Source organism: Chiloscyllium punctatum, chromosome 18, assembly GCF_047496795.1.
Source record: "Chiloscyllium punctatum isolate Juve2018m chromosome 18, sChiPun1.3, whole genome shotgun sequence".
Taxonomy (NCBI): Eukaryota; Metazoa; Chordata; class Chondrichthyes; order Orectolobiformes; family Hemiscylliidae; genus Chiloscyllium; species Chiloscyllium punctatum.
The window spans coordinates 77,435,538-77,450,562 of record NC_092756.1 but is presented as its reverse complement, the minus strand read 5'-3'; the positions used below and the strand labels follow the sequence as shown (position 1 = coordinate 77,450,562).

The following is a 15,025-nucleotide window of genomic DNA, read 5'->3' as shown; positions in this document are numbered from 1 at the left end:
GGACGGTGCGGTGGCTCATGGTTAACATTAATGCCTCACAGCGCCAGGAACCTGGATTTGATTCCAGCCTCGGGCAACTGTCTGTGTGGAATTTGCACATTCTCCCTGTCTGGGTTTCCTTCGGGTGCTCTGGTTTCCTCCCACAGTCCAAAGATGTACAGGCCAGTGAATTGACCATTTTAAATTGACTAATGCACCTCACACTATGGGCAGAGGGAAATGGGTCTGGGTGGTTACTCTTCGGAGGGTTGGTGTGGACTCGTTGGGCCAAAGGGCCTGTTTCCGCATTGCAGGGTATCTAATCAGGGAATTCATATTCTGAGGTCCAGCTGGCTGACCTTGTACACTCACTGCATCCTGGCTGTTCTCTTGGTCATATTAAAGGTTAATTAGATTTACCTTAGCACCATCATTCCTGTTTTCATGAACTCTGCAATAGAAACCAATAAGGTCATTCTTATAGACCATCACCTACACCTCACTGTGCAAAAGGATTGGTGTATGGTGGGATGTGATGAGATGATTAAGTCCCAGTGGCTTCTCGTGTTGAAGCTTAGTTTATTTAGAGCAGATTTATTTCAACAGCATAAATCCTAAAATACACTAACATAGGAATATTAGGTATACAGCATAACTAAATTCTGGCCTTTTTAAAATAGTAACTCCCACAGACTGTTCAAGTAATAAAACTAACCAAGAGAAGAGCATGGATAACCAAGCACAGAAAAGCTCACAACAAAGAGCTCCAGAAAGAGATGTAGTTGAATTTTCTAACTGCAAGGGGAATAAAAAAGACCTCAATGAGGAAATTTTATCCAATCACCTGAAACCAGTGCTGTCTCCCATTTTCAGACACATACCCAAAACCTGCTGCCTAGTCTCTCACCGGTGGTCGTCCAGCAAGTTCATCCTAATGTATCCCTCAAAACAAAAACTCTGGAGTGAAGAAGCATTGGTCAGTCAGTCAAACAGGCTCTCTCTCTCGCATCCGCAATACCTTGCTCTGCAATAAAACAGAGCACTCAAAAGAATTTTGGGAAGAAGTTGCATCATTTAGTCTATATTTCCATGATTTTTCTCTGTGATGGCTGATAGGAGTCCCTTCAGGATTAAGCTTCACATCTGAGAAAATCCAGGTCAATCTTGGAAGTTTGGCAATCCAAGTGCATCCCACTGGAGGTAGGAAATACTGCCAGGCCCTGTACATGTATCTGCATTCTCCATTGCTATCAAAGCTTTGAATGCTCACCACAATCGTTGCAAGTTGTAGTGATGGCCTGTCCCACATGTCTCAATATCAGCGAAGCTGCCATCACCAAAAAAGTAAGACTTCCTATTTAAATTGTTATTGGCAGTGGTTTCTGGATTAATAAACTTGCATAAACTGGATTGAGCTGTGAATGGGTAAACCAATAAATCAAAGACAGTAGTCAGTACAATAGCAAAACCATTTCATGCCTCTTAGTGGGCAAAAAAGTGTGCGCAGGTAAGGACCCGCAATGAACAGTAGGTAAATTGATGTTTCGGGCAAAAGCCCTTCATCAGGAATGGCCATCAGGATTTTTCTGCTCCTCCGATGCTGCCTGACCTGCTGCGTTTTTCCAGCACCACTCTGATCTAAATTCTGGTTTCCAGTATCTGCAGTCCTCACTTTTGCCCACAATGAACAGAGAAGGCAAGGGACAGGAACAAACTAAAAGATTGAGATCAATAAAAAGGAACAATGGAAAATCAGTAAGTGAAGAATTTGAACCCATACAGTGTGGAAACAGGCCATTCTGCCCAACAAGTCCACACTGACTCTCCGAAGAGGATCCCACCCAGACCCGTCCCCCTACCTTATCCCTGTAACCCTGCATTCCCAAGGCTAATCCACCTAACTTACATATCCCTGAGCACTATGAACAACTTAGCATGGCCAATCCACATAACCTGCACATCTTTGGATTCTGGGAAGAAATTGGAGCATCCAGAGGAAACCCACAGGAATTCTAAAAAGTACTAAGTAACATAGTGAAAAGAATAAGAATACATGGCTGGGATATCAAAGATTATAGCAAAAAGTAGTTGAGAAAGTGCTGAAGTGGAACAGTGACCCCCTAAAAAGACAGATGCAAGCCAAACTGTTGTCTTCTTTTTGGGGAATTGAAGGTGCCTAGTTTCCACGTCAGTTCAATGGGCTATGAGGTATGTAATTTCAATGAGTAATCTGTAAACTCTACAACATGCGGATTTGATAATGCTTGACTGGGTCAGGTAGAGGATTTGTAGTGAGGTTGCACACTCTAACACCACAAGGAAACAGCAGACTTGCTAAATGACGGTTTCAAATCCATTTTCATAGTACAAGGCAGAGGCTGAAATACCAGTAGCAAAAGGAAACTAGGAGGCAGATTTTCTTGGAGGCCATTGAAAATAGTGACCAGGATTAAATTCTGGGATTTCCATTCTGTTCTTTTTCCTCGAGGCTTTTACTGGGTTGTGAGCCCAGAAGCTGCTCTCCCGAAATGCTCTGTTCCAATTTGGGGGTAGGCAACATCTCTCCTCCACAATTTTCATGGTGTTAGGCCAATTTTGATGTCATGTGATCAAGGCCTCTGAGAGTTATGAACCATAGTGTGGATTCACAGCATTATGAAACAAGTCTGAAAAGTCTTGCCTATACCCCATCCAAGCAGTGTTACATTCTCCACGTCCATTTACTCAATAAGCAATACAGAACCAATAAACCATGTAACAACTAATGGACAGGGATATGGTACACCATTTCAGGCACTTTAACAACTGAAATAAAGGATTTATCAAACTCGTTCAAGGTCAGCATTGGTTTGAAAATTTGGGTTTTAAAATGCAAATCACCAGAGCAAGCTGCAGTTGTTGGAGTAGAAATTTAATTAGAAAACCTGGGAATAAAATATCACAGTACTGATGAGACCAGTGGTTTGCCATTTAAACAAATCCAGCTCATCGTCCTCCCCTTAGGAAAGAAGATCTGACCTTGCTCAGGCTGACCTACACATTACCCCACATCTAGTTAACTGAACTGTCTGAGTGAGCCACTCCATTGTTTCAAACTGCCAAAGACAAAGGGTTATGGAAGTGGGAGGACCACCCAGCATCAGCCGAGGGCACCAGAAATAGCAGCAAGCCCTACCCTTGAAGGTTCCAAGTTCTTAGAAATAGCTGTAAATCAGGAAAAGGAAGCAGAGGTGAGGAGAAATCTGTTTTTCTCTCAGAGAAAGATAGTGGAAGCAGTGTCCTTGAAGCTTCCTCCGGAGGATCACTGAAGATGTTACCTAATGGGGTGACAAAACGTCTGAAAATGAACCTTCCAGCTCAGCGAGCAAACCTAGCTTCAGAGCCCTTGAATATTTCAAAGGCAACTGTGGATTGATTGTTGATAAGTAAAAGGTGTGACAGGTTATCAGGGTAGGCAACAATGTGGAACAAACAGATAACCATGACTTTCTTGACTGGCATTGCAGTTTTGAGGGGCTGAAAGGCTTACTGCTGCTCCTAATTTAAATGTATGTTCATATGTTTAGAGAAAAGGACTGAACACAAGAGGGAAGGTAAAAGTGACTGCCATTAACATCAGGACAACATTTGACCAAGTATGGCATCAAGGAGTCCTAACAAAATGACAGGCTGTGCTGATTGAAATCAAGTATGTGTATTTATATAAAACATATCATTGCAGAACATCCCAAAGCTCTTCACAGCTACTGATGCATCTAAGATACTCAGAGGGTTAGATAGGGTGGACAGTGAGAGCCTTTTTCCTCAGATGGTGATGGCTAGCACATGGGGACATAGCTTTAAATTGAGGATTGATATAGGACAGATGTTTCTTTACTCGGTAGTTAGGGCGTGGAATGCACTACCTGCAACAGTAGTAGACTCACCAACTTTAGGGTATTTAAATGGTCATTGGATAAACATATGAAGAAAATGCAATAGTGTAGATAGGCTTCACAGTAGTTCTATAGGTTGGCGCAACATCGAGGGCTGAAGGGCCTGTATTGTGCTGTAATGTTCTATGCTCTAAGTGAGTTTTTTAAAAATTCCAAAATTTTCTTTTAAAATGTTGAATTATAACCCGATAAGAGAGTCAGTGTGACACAACCATTAATAACACCAATAACATAATCTTTCCTCAATAGGTAAACTTGGTCCAAATAATTATACATTGAAAGCAAGATTTTAAAGAAATAACATCATACAATAGCCTCCGATGTCAAAGTAGACATTCTACTTCCACTTGTGAAAACAGACTCCTTTTCAGCGAATCCATTATGAATGCTCATCTTGGCTCCAAGGCTACCTAATGAAGCCAAGTGAGAACCATATCAATAAACAGCATTGTGAATGTTTGTCTGAAATCCAAGATTCACGGCCAGTTTATATTTGCTGAAGTTGTTTGGTTGACTGACATCTTTGAGGTTGTAAGGAGTTATTATTTGAACGGTTACTTTGTATGTTCAGATGGACAAATATTAAGATTTTTCAAGTGAGGTGAAGTTTGCTGCTGATACTATAACAGTTTGGAAAAACATTTTTCTGGGGTTGCAAGAGCATTGTTTCTTTCCCCCCCCCCCCCCCCAAAAGGAGATTTAAATGCACTCAAAGAATTGCCACGTTATTATATGGCTCATTGGTTTTAACGTGCATATTGGGTGAAGAGGACAGGGATGACATTGAGGAGTATGGAGAATAATGGAATGCAAAGGGTGAGAGCTTAACATCTTTTAAAACAACTGGGATGAAGCCCCAGAAACCAAAGCCAAACTTTAACCAGCCTGCCTCGTGGCTGGATTCAAACTGCTTTAAGTTAAAAATCACAGGACACCATGTTATAGTCCAACAAGTTTATGTGGAAGCACTAGCTTTTGGAGCAGCACTCCGAAAGCTAGTGCTTTCAAATAGACCTGTCGGACTATAACCTGTGTCGTGAGATTTTTATTTGTGTACACCCCAGCCCAACACCGGCATCGCCTAATCATTCAAATTGCTTCTGAGAGTTGATGGAGTTGACTTGACCCTGCTCTGTATCCCTGCATGCAAGACCACTTACATGGAGACAGGTCAGGGACCTTGAGATCAAACCTTTAGATCATAAGTGTTAATAATATGAATAACAAAGTAGAGAGTCTATGTCTAGGTTTACATATTGACATTATGTGAACAGGCATGACAGCAAAAAAAATTAAAATCAATATGTTCTTATTGGTCAGGAGATAGCAATCATGGAGAAGGGGAGGGATTTAGGTTTCCAGGTCTAAAAAGAAATTTACCAAAAGCTACTGTACGAATACAAAAAGACAAAAAGAGATTGGAATTGGAGAGTGACGAAATGAGAATTTGATTCTTGAAATAGGGAACTGATGCAAACGGAGATTCAGATCATCTAAACTTGAATTTAATGCAAGAATTGGCTCAAGAGGCTGAATGGCCTACAATGGTTGAATAGTTATGTATTTTATGTCAGCATCATGCTTTGTGGTGTTTCTCACTCTGAAGACAGGCTAGAGGATTCTGCCTGTTGGATTCTGTGATCTGAAGGTATTACCACATTGCAGGAGAGATGTTCTATGCTGGAAATGGGGGTGGAAACCTGCTTATGTTCTTCTGTGGCTGTGGTGTATTTTGCTGATGCCAGCTTGCCTGTCATTTCTTTTGTACATTAGCCCCTAATATGGCTGCTGACATTTCCCCTGCTCCAGTTTTAGATAATCAGAGGCATTTACTTAACACATGAACTTGTATTCTAATGGCATTCTGCACTTAGGTCAGTTATTTGCTTGCATATATTTGCATTGTGGTGTTTTGTCAAAGGGGAAGGACATGTCAAAGAGATTACTTTCCACCTTAATTACAAATCCCAGTCAAATAAAAAGCATCTTGCTCCAAGACTGCATTTCATCACACATAAATAAATTGCTTTATTCATTAAGATTTGTAGAGAAATTTTGTGAAGTCTGCTGAGAAAGTGACAAACCCAATTTTTAAAATATTCCACATTTATAGAAAAAAAAACATGTTTCAAACAGCACAACTATCTTTTGGTGAACAAAACATGCCATGATTGACACAGGACAGTGTGTTTTAAGGAGGGGGGTCGGTGGAGAAGAGAGAAGCAGCTCAAAGAACAGAGTTTACATTTTGCTTAGTCGGAGTTAATGCTAGTTAAAAGCAGATAATTCAGATTGTCATTCAAGGAAAGCTTGTTCACATCCATTTAATTATCTAAAGTATTTCAAATACTAAATCTGAAACTAAATTTGAGACACTGCTTTTTAATGCTTAACACATGTTAATTCACTGTCAAATTCCAGCTGTAAGGTTTTAGAAATCAAACTCGCTAAAGGTAGACAATTGCATTTAAATAGTACCTTTCATGACTTTAGGATATTCCTTTGCTAATTAAACACAATAATCACTCAAGTAGGGAAACACAATGGCCAATTTGCCCAGAGTAAGTTTGTACAATGTGGAACTTATTCAATTTCTGTTTGGACTGCATAAACTTTCAAGGTTCAAAAATAGCCAGTTTCTGTAACTGCAGTTTTGTACAAATACTGAACCTTGGTTAATCAACCAATAAAAAGCTGCAAATATCTGATTATCAAATCAACATGAAAAATGCTTCAAAAAACCTCATTGGCATAAGATTCTGTAAATAAGTGGAGGATAGGTTAGATGTCATATTACTTATGATTGCATGTTTTAAGTTATTTCTATTAAAAAGTGTAATATACACCCTGAATTAATCAAGAAACAACAAATTTTACTCTGGGTCTTTAGTCATAGGTTCTCTCCAGCAATATGCTGAAGGCAAATTTCTGAATGTAAAAGCTGGCTGGAATTCTAGATTCTGCTGGATCAGCCCTGAAACAAGAATCAATCTCAAATTCTATTTTTTTCCAGTGATGTGTAGTTTATTGAAAAGGGGAACTGGTCATTATTTTAAGTGCAAGCTTACCTCAAGATTCTGCATGCAAATGTTAGAGGATGTTCTAAATTTTCAGGATTACAAAACAAGTGCCAACTCGTGAAAGGGAGATCAGTTTCTAAGACACTAACTGAAAAATGCTGATTTGATGAATAACTTTTGCTATTATTCAGTAATTCTTGACTGTTCTGATTGACAGACAGAAGCAGGTCCTTTGGTCAACCAATTACACTCCACACAAAAATTCTCCTATTCCACTTCAACAAACCCTACCTGCACAAACTACTATCTCTTTATCAACTCATTCAGATTTCCTGATAATTACACCCTTTCAGTTCTGCAATCATTCTTATAAAACTTTTTATAGCAATTTATCCAGTGCCTCCATATCTTCTTGTAAAATGGGATGGTTCTTCATAGCAATCTTTTGAACATTTGATGGAAGGATTTCTTCCAAGCCAGAATACAAAACTCAAAACAGCACAGGAGGAATGGTCAACACAAATAATACCTTGGACAATTTTGAATAGTTACATTTACCAAATGTACAGACGCAGAAGTGTAAAGTTACTGCACTGAACAACATCGAAAACACAAGGTCCAGCACAACACTGTTGCGGAATCTTAGCCAGGAATATATTTGCATGGTTATACACCCATATAGAGAAGGAGAGATGAGTCTTACTAAGAGGTCTAAAACACTAGAAATTTCTGTGTGAGCCACTGCCCAGAAAAATCATTTTTATTGATTTTGCATTAAATTATTTTCCTAAATTATACATTTTCTTCCCTCCCTACACCGCTAGAATTGGTCTAGGAATTGATAGAATTAAAACACCAAGTGCAATTTGGCCACTGTCATAGGGTTGCCAACTCTAATTGAGTGTTCTCCTGTAGGTTTCATCACATGAGCTCCCACACTCCTGTCATTGGGGCATCTTCTGGACATGCTGCCTTCCCATGGCCGAAGAAAAAGAACCAAACCTGATGTCTTAATTGAATGAATTTTGACTACTCATAAAAGTGTGTTTTGTCCACCAATCTCCCACTATTTGGTTAATGTCTTCTATACTTTTCTCTGGAGGTAAATCTCTCATTCCTGGAAACACAAAGACAAATCGGGAACATTGGCAACCCTACAATTTCCACAGCTTTGATATTTCTGCTTACAGCCAGGGACGTGCTCCATTTTTAAAGCTTGTAGAAGGAAGGAAAAGTCTCATTGCATAGACAAGAGGATAAAGATGTACACTCCACCTCCAACTCCCATCCCGCCCCCCCCCCCCCCCTCAAAAAGTAGCACATCAATGGAATCTACCTCAGAGCTCCCTTAAGTCAGACTAAAGTGTGGATTGTGACCCACTGCTTCACTTGTAACCGCCATCTTTTATTCTCCAGCATTCCCACAAACCCCCCAATGACATCACTATTTTTGTGTTACAGCATTTAAAACAGAATAAGTTAATGCTTGGAAATCATTTTTCATATCAGCATACAAAAGAACAATAAAATGTACATGGATTTTTGAGGAGGATACACGTAAAAAGTAATCTCCAGTTTAAATTATCTTAACACCACCTATTTTGAACTTCTAAGTACCGTCAGCCCACAGCATCATTCTGTAATTGGATGGCATTGCCACAACTTCAACAAAGGGTCACATCTTGACTTTATCCGTATTTTAGGAGCTGTGGCCATTCGGGATAAATATTTTAAAATAGGGTCCACCTTGAAACACAGTTCCACAGGAAAGACTGTGCACTCTGTTTTCGTACCGTCCCCTGTATGGGAGCAACAGGTGTGGATTGAGAGAGCGCGCGAGAGAGAGAGAGAGAGAGAGGGAGGGAGAGAGGGAGAGAGGGAGAGAGCACGCGCGTGCGAGAGAGCGAGAGAGAGAGCGCGCGTGAGAGAGAGAGAGAGAGAGAGGGAGGGAGAGAGAGAGCGCGAGAGAGAGAGCGCACAGGACTGCCCCAATGTGTTCCTTCATTCAAGGTGGCAGGCAGAGGGTGGACCCGAGGCATCACAGTGTAAAGAGGGCATCCTCCACCTTTTCCTGTTTCTTTTTTTTGGTTATAGTAACGGAACCAGGAGCCTCAGTTGGAGGTGATGGGAGGGTTGGCAGCCGTTCTGCTGCTTTTGCTCGCTCTTCCAGGAATTTATCAAATTCTGGAAAAAAAAATTGCTTTATTCATTATGAAAAACACAACTTCCCCACAGCTTAGCATCTTAGATCAAGCAAGACACTGGTCCAGCTTCTAGATGGGATGGAGATTACTTATAAAGGCAAAGTATTGCATGGGATAGACAACCCTGCACTAATTCTGATCAACGTGGGGAGCATGGGATGGAGAGAAATTTCCAAGACAATTTCCCCAAAACTGGAGATTTTATTTCACCTCTCCCTGGAGATCATTTGGCTATGGGTGCACTACAGAGTTTGTGAATTGTGGTAAACAAGGTATCACAATTATGTGGGACAAGCTGGAGGAACCAAAGGTCATTTCTTGTTTGTCATTATTTGTATGTAAATTAGAAGATTAGAGTGTGCTGGAAAAGCACAGCAGGTCAGGCATCATCTGAGGAGCAGGAAAATCAAAGTTTCAGGCAGAAGCCCTTCATCAGGAATGAGGCTGGAAGCCTCAGGGGTGGAGAGATAAATAGGAGGGGGAACATTCAACCCTAGGGCATCAATGTGGACTCATTTACCCTCTCTTTCCCCCCCTCCCCCCATCTTAGCCCAGCTCCAAACTTCCAGCTCAGCACCATCCTCATGACCTGTCCCACCTGTCAATCTTCCTTCCCACCTATCTGCTCCACCCTCCTCTCTGACCTATCACCTTTGGCCCTTCTTCCATCCAACTACTTTTTCCCCAGCCCCACCTCCTCCCATTTATCTCTCCACCACTCTAATCTAGCATCCTACCCAGACCACGCCCCCCCCCCCCCCACTCCCCCACCCCCCCACCCCCCCACCCACCCACCCCCGTAACCTTGGATTTCCTATGGCTAACCCAACTAACCTGCACATCCCTGAACACTGGTCAATTTAGCACAGCCAACCCATCTAAGTTGCACATCTTTGGACTCTGGGAGGAAACTGGAGTACTCAGCAGAAACCCATGTAGAAACTTAGTCATTGTTATCATGTGACCAGTAACAAAGATTTTAGTTTGACATTTTTATTTCACTTTCAATAAACAGCTTCAGTTTACAAGAAATAAGGTTGTGATGTTTAAGGGGAAAAGAAAATCAGATCACGATTAGAGGGGTTCAACAATTGGTGATATGACAGCCACTGAACATTCAAACAGTTCCACAATGAGCTTCAATATGAAGAAATATATCCATTACAAAACAAAAATAGAATAAAAAAAAACTAAAATTACCTTCACTTGTTACTCCTTCAGAATCATCTCCAAATTCACCTTTCTAAAATTAAAGATAGTATTTATTAGTAATTTCTAATGTAACACTAGAATTCTGTCTTTTGATGTTACTTGGGATCGAAGAAAAACAATGAAAACTGCATTGAACTAGGAGCATTTGGTAACACGAGCAGAGTCAATGGGACATGTACTCCGTCACTAGTAGCTGAAGTAGCCACTGATATTTGAAAGTCAGACACAAAACAGACATTCTACTTTAGCTGTTATAATTGCACAATAACTTGAAGTGAAAGTTGCATAGTCACACAGAGGATTATAACATGCTCTCTCTTTAGAAAAAGAGTTGGCTGGTGGGGAATGTAACCAGAGGTGGTCACCTCAGGTGTGGGGAGAGGTTGAGAAAACAGAGTCTTCACGGTGCACACAACAGGTCTATCTCAAAGATCGGATTAAATCCAACCGGCTGATTCATGTTTGATCAATGTTTTAAAAAAAACCCACAGCCACATGGGCTTCACAAACACCAAAATAGACAATAGACAATAGGTGCAGGAGTAGGCCATTCTGCCCTTCGAGCCTGCACCACCATTCATTATGATCATGGCTGATCATCCTCAATCAGTATCCTGTTCCTGCCTTATCTCCATAACCCTTGATTCCACTATCCTTGAGAGCTCTAGCCAACTCTTTCTTAAACAAATCTAGAGACTGGGCCTCCACTGCCCTCGGAGACAGAACATTCCACAAACCCACCACTCTCTGGGTGAAGAAGTTTCTCCTCATCTCTGTCCTAAATGGCATACCCCTTATTTTTAAGCTGTGTCCTCTGGTTCGGGACTCACCCATCAGCGGAAACATGTTTCCTGCCTCCATAGTGTTCCAATCCTTTAATAATCTTATGTGTCTCAATCAGATCCCCTCTCAGTCTTCTAAACTCAAGGGTATACAAGCCCAGTTGTTTCAATCTCTCAACATAAGATAGTCCCCGCCATTCCAGGAATTGACCTCGTGAACCTACACAGCACTCTCTCAATAGCCAGAATGTCTCTCCTCAAATTTGGAGACCAGAACTGCACACAATATTCCAGGTGCGGTCTCACCAGGGCCCTGTACAGCTGCAGAAGAACCTCTTTGCTTCTATACTCAATCACACACTTGTTATGAAGGCCAGCATGCTATTAGCTTTCTTCACTACCTGCTGTGCCTGCATGCTTGCCTTCATTGACTGGTGTACAAGAACACCCAATTTCTTTATACTGCCCCTTTACCTAACTTGACTCCATTTAGGTAGTAATCTGCCCTCCTGTTCTTGCCACCAAAGTGGATAACCATACATTTATCCACGTTAAACTGCATCTGCCATATATCTGTCCACTCACCTAACCTGTCCAGGTCACCCTGTAATCTCCAAACAACCTCCTTACATTTCATCCTGCCACCCAGCTTTGTATCATCAGCAAATTTGCTAATGTTACTATTAATACCATCTTCTATATCATTAATATATATTATAAAAAGCTGCAGTCCCAGCACTGATCCCTGCGGTACCCCACTGGTCACCGCCTGCCATTCCAAAAGGGAGCCGTTTATCACTACTGTTTGTTTCCTGTCAGCCAACCAATTTTCAATCCAAGTCAGTACTTTGCCCCCAATTCCATGCGCCCTAATTTTGCTCACTAACATCCTATGCGGGACTTTATCAAAGGCTTTCTGAAAGTCTAGGTACACTACATCCACTGGATCTCCCTTGGTAAAAATAATAACTGCAGATGCTGGAAACTTGATTCTGGATTAGTGGTGCTGGAAGAGCACAGCAGTTCAGGCAGCATCGGAGGAGCAGTAAAATCGACATTTCGGGCAAAAGCCCTTCATCAGAAATAAAGGCCGAGAGCCTGAAGTGTGGAGAGATAAATGAGAGGATGGTGGGGGTGGGGAGAAAGTAGCATAGAGTACAACAGGTGAGTGAGGGAGGGGATGAAGGTGATATGTCAGGGAAGAGGGTGGAGTGGATAGGTGGAAAAGAAGATAGGCAAGTAGGACAAGTCTTGGGTACTGTGATGAGCTGGAAGTTTGGAACTAGGGTGAGGTGGGGGAAGGGGAAATGAGTAAACTGTTGAAGTCCACATTGATGCCCTGGGGTTGAAGTATTCCGAGCTGGAAGATGAGGTGTTCCTCCTGCAGGCATCTGGTGGTGAGGGAGCGGCGATGGAGGCGTCCCAGAACCTCCATGTCCTTGGCAGAGTGGGAGGGGGAATTGAAGTGTTGGGCCACAGGGCAGTGTGGTTGATTGGTACGGGTGTCCCAGAGATGTTCCCTGAAGCGCTCTGCTAGGAGGCGTCCAGTCTCCCCAATGTAGAGGAGACCGCATCGGGAGCAGATACAATAAATGATATTGGTGGATGTCCAGGTAAAACTTGATGGATGTGGAAGGCTCCTTTAGGGCCTTGGATGGAGGTGAGGGAGGAGGTGTGGGCGCAGGTTTTGCAATTCTTGCGGTGGCATGGAAAGGTGCCAGGATGGGAGGGTGGGTTGTAGGGGGGGGGGCGTGGACCTGACCAGGTAGTCACGGAAGGAACGGTCTTTGCGGAAGGCGGAAAGGGGTGGGGAGGGAAATATATCCCTAGTGGTGGGGTCTGTTAGGAGGTGGCGGAAATGTCGGCGGATGATTTGGTTTATGCGAAGGTTGGTAGGCAGGAAGGTGAGCACCAGGGGCGTTCTGTGTTACCCTTAACAATTTCTCCTTCGAATCCTCCCACTTCCTCCAGACCAAAGGGGTAGCCATGGGCACACGTATGGGCCCCAGCTATGCCTGCCTCTTTGTTGGCTACATAGAGCAGTTGATCTTCCGTAATTACACCGGCACCACTCCGCACCTCTTCCTCCGCTACATTGATGACTGCATTGGCGCCACCTCGTGCTCCCGCGAGGAGGTTGAGCAATTCATCAACTTCACCAACACATTCCGCCCTGACCTTAAATTTACCTGGACCATCTCTGACACCTCCCTCCCCTTCCTGGACCACTCCATCTCCATTAATGATGACCGACTTGACACTGACATTTTTTACAAACCCACCGACTCCCACAGCTACCTGGATTACACCTCTTCCCACCCTACCTCTTGCACAAATGCCATCCCGTATTCCCAATTCCTCCGCCGTATCTGCTCCCAGGAGGACCAGTTCCACCACAGAACACCAGATGGCCTCCTTCTTTAGAGACTGCAATTTCCCTTCCCACGTGGATAAAGATGCCTTCCAACACATCTCGTCCACATCCTGCACCTCCGCCCTCAGACCCCACCCCTCCAATCGTAACAAGGACGGAATGCCCCTGGTGTTCACCTTCCACCCTACCAACCTTCGCATAAACCAAATCATCCACCGACATTTCCGCCACCTCCAAATGGACCCCACCACCAGGGATATATTTCCCTCCCCACCCCTTTCTGCCTTCCGCAAAGACCGTTCCCTCCATGACTACCTGGTCAGGTCCACGCTCCCCTACAACCCACCCTCCCCTGGCACCGCAGGAATTGCAAAACCTGCGCCCACACCACCTCCCTCACCTCCATCCAAGACCCTAAAGGACACATCCACCAATATCATTTATTGTATCCGTTGCTCCCAATGCGGTCTCCTCTACACTGGGGAGACTGGACGCCTCCTAGCAGAGCGCTTCAGGGAACATCTCCAGGACACCCGCACCAATCAACCACACCGCCCCGTGGCCCAACATTTCAACTCCCCCTCCCACTCAGCCGAGGACATGGAGGTCCTGGGCCTCCTTCACTGCTGCTCCCTCACCACCAGACGCCTGCAGGAAGAACGCCTCATCTTCCACCTCGGAACACTTCAACCCCAGGGCATCAATATGGACTTCAACAGTTTACTCATTTCCCCTTCCCCCACCTCACCTTAGTTCCAAACTTCCAGCTCAGCACTGTCCCCATGACTTGTCCTATCTGCCTATCTTCTTTTCCACCTATCTACTCCACACTCCTCCCTGACCTATCACCTTCATCCCCTCCCCACTCAACTATTGTACTCTATGCTACTTTCTCCCCACCCCCATTCTCCTCTCACTTATCTCTCCACCCTTCAGGCTCTGCCTGTATTCCTGATGAAGGGCTTTTGCCCGAAATGTCGATTGTGCTGTTCCTCGGATGCTGCCTGAACTGCTGTGCTCTTCCAGCACCACTGGATCTCCCTCGTCCATGTTCAGAGTTACATCCTCAAAATATTCCAGAAGATTAGTCAAGCACGATTTCCCCTTCATAAATCCATGCTGACTCTGACCTATCCTGTTACTGCTATCCAGATGTGTTGTAATTTCATCCTTTATAATCGACTCCAGCATCTTTCCCATCATGGAGGTCAGACTAACTGGTCTATAATTTCCTGCTTTCTCTCTCGCTCCTTTCTTAAAAAGTGGTACAACATTAGCCACCCTCCAATCCACAGGAACTGATCCTGAATCTGTCGAACTCTGGAAAATAATCACCAACGCATCCATGATTTCTCGAGCCACCTCCTTCAGTCCCCTGGGACGTAGACCATCAGGCCCTGGGGACTTATCAGCCTTCAGACCTAACAGTCTCTCCAGCACCAATTCCTGGCAAATATAAATTTCCTTCAGCCACTATTACCTCAGGGAGATTGCTTGTGTCTTCCCCAGTGAACACAAC

The 15,025-nt window shown here is 43.4% G+C and overlaps 1 protein-coding gene across 4 annotated transcripts in view; it reads right to left on the bottom strand.

Annotated features, from left to right (window-relative positions):
- Positions 1 to 5,917: 5,917 nt before the first annotated feature.
- Positions 5,918 to 15,025, bottom strand: part of tom1 (target of myb1 membrane trafficking protein) — a 105,848-nt gene continuing 96,740 nt past the window's right edge. For all 4 annotated transcript variants that reach the window (XM_072588492.1, XM_072588493.1, XM_072588495.1 and 1 more), the window contains 2 exons: positions 10,339 to 10,381; positions 5,918 to 9,118 (listed from right to left, as the gene is read on the bottom strand). In XM_072588492.1, the coding sequence (XP_072444593.1) occupies positions 8,973 to 9,118; positions 10,339 to 10,381 (189 nt within the window). In that variant the 3' untranslated portion in view covers positions 5,918 to 8,972. The remainder of the gene's footprint in view (positions 9,119 to 10,338; positions 10,382 to 15,025) is intronic.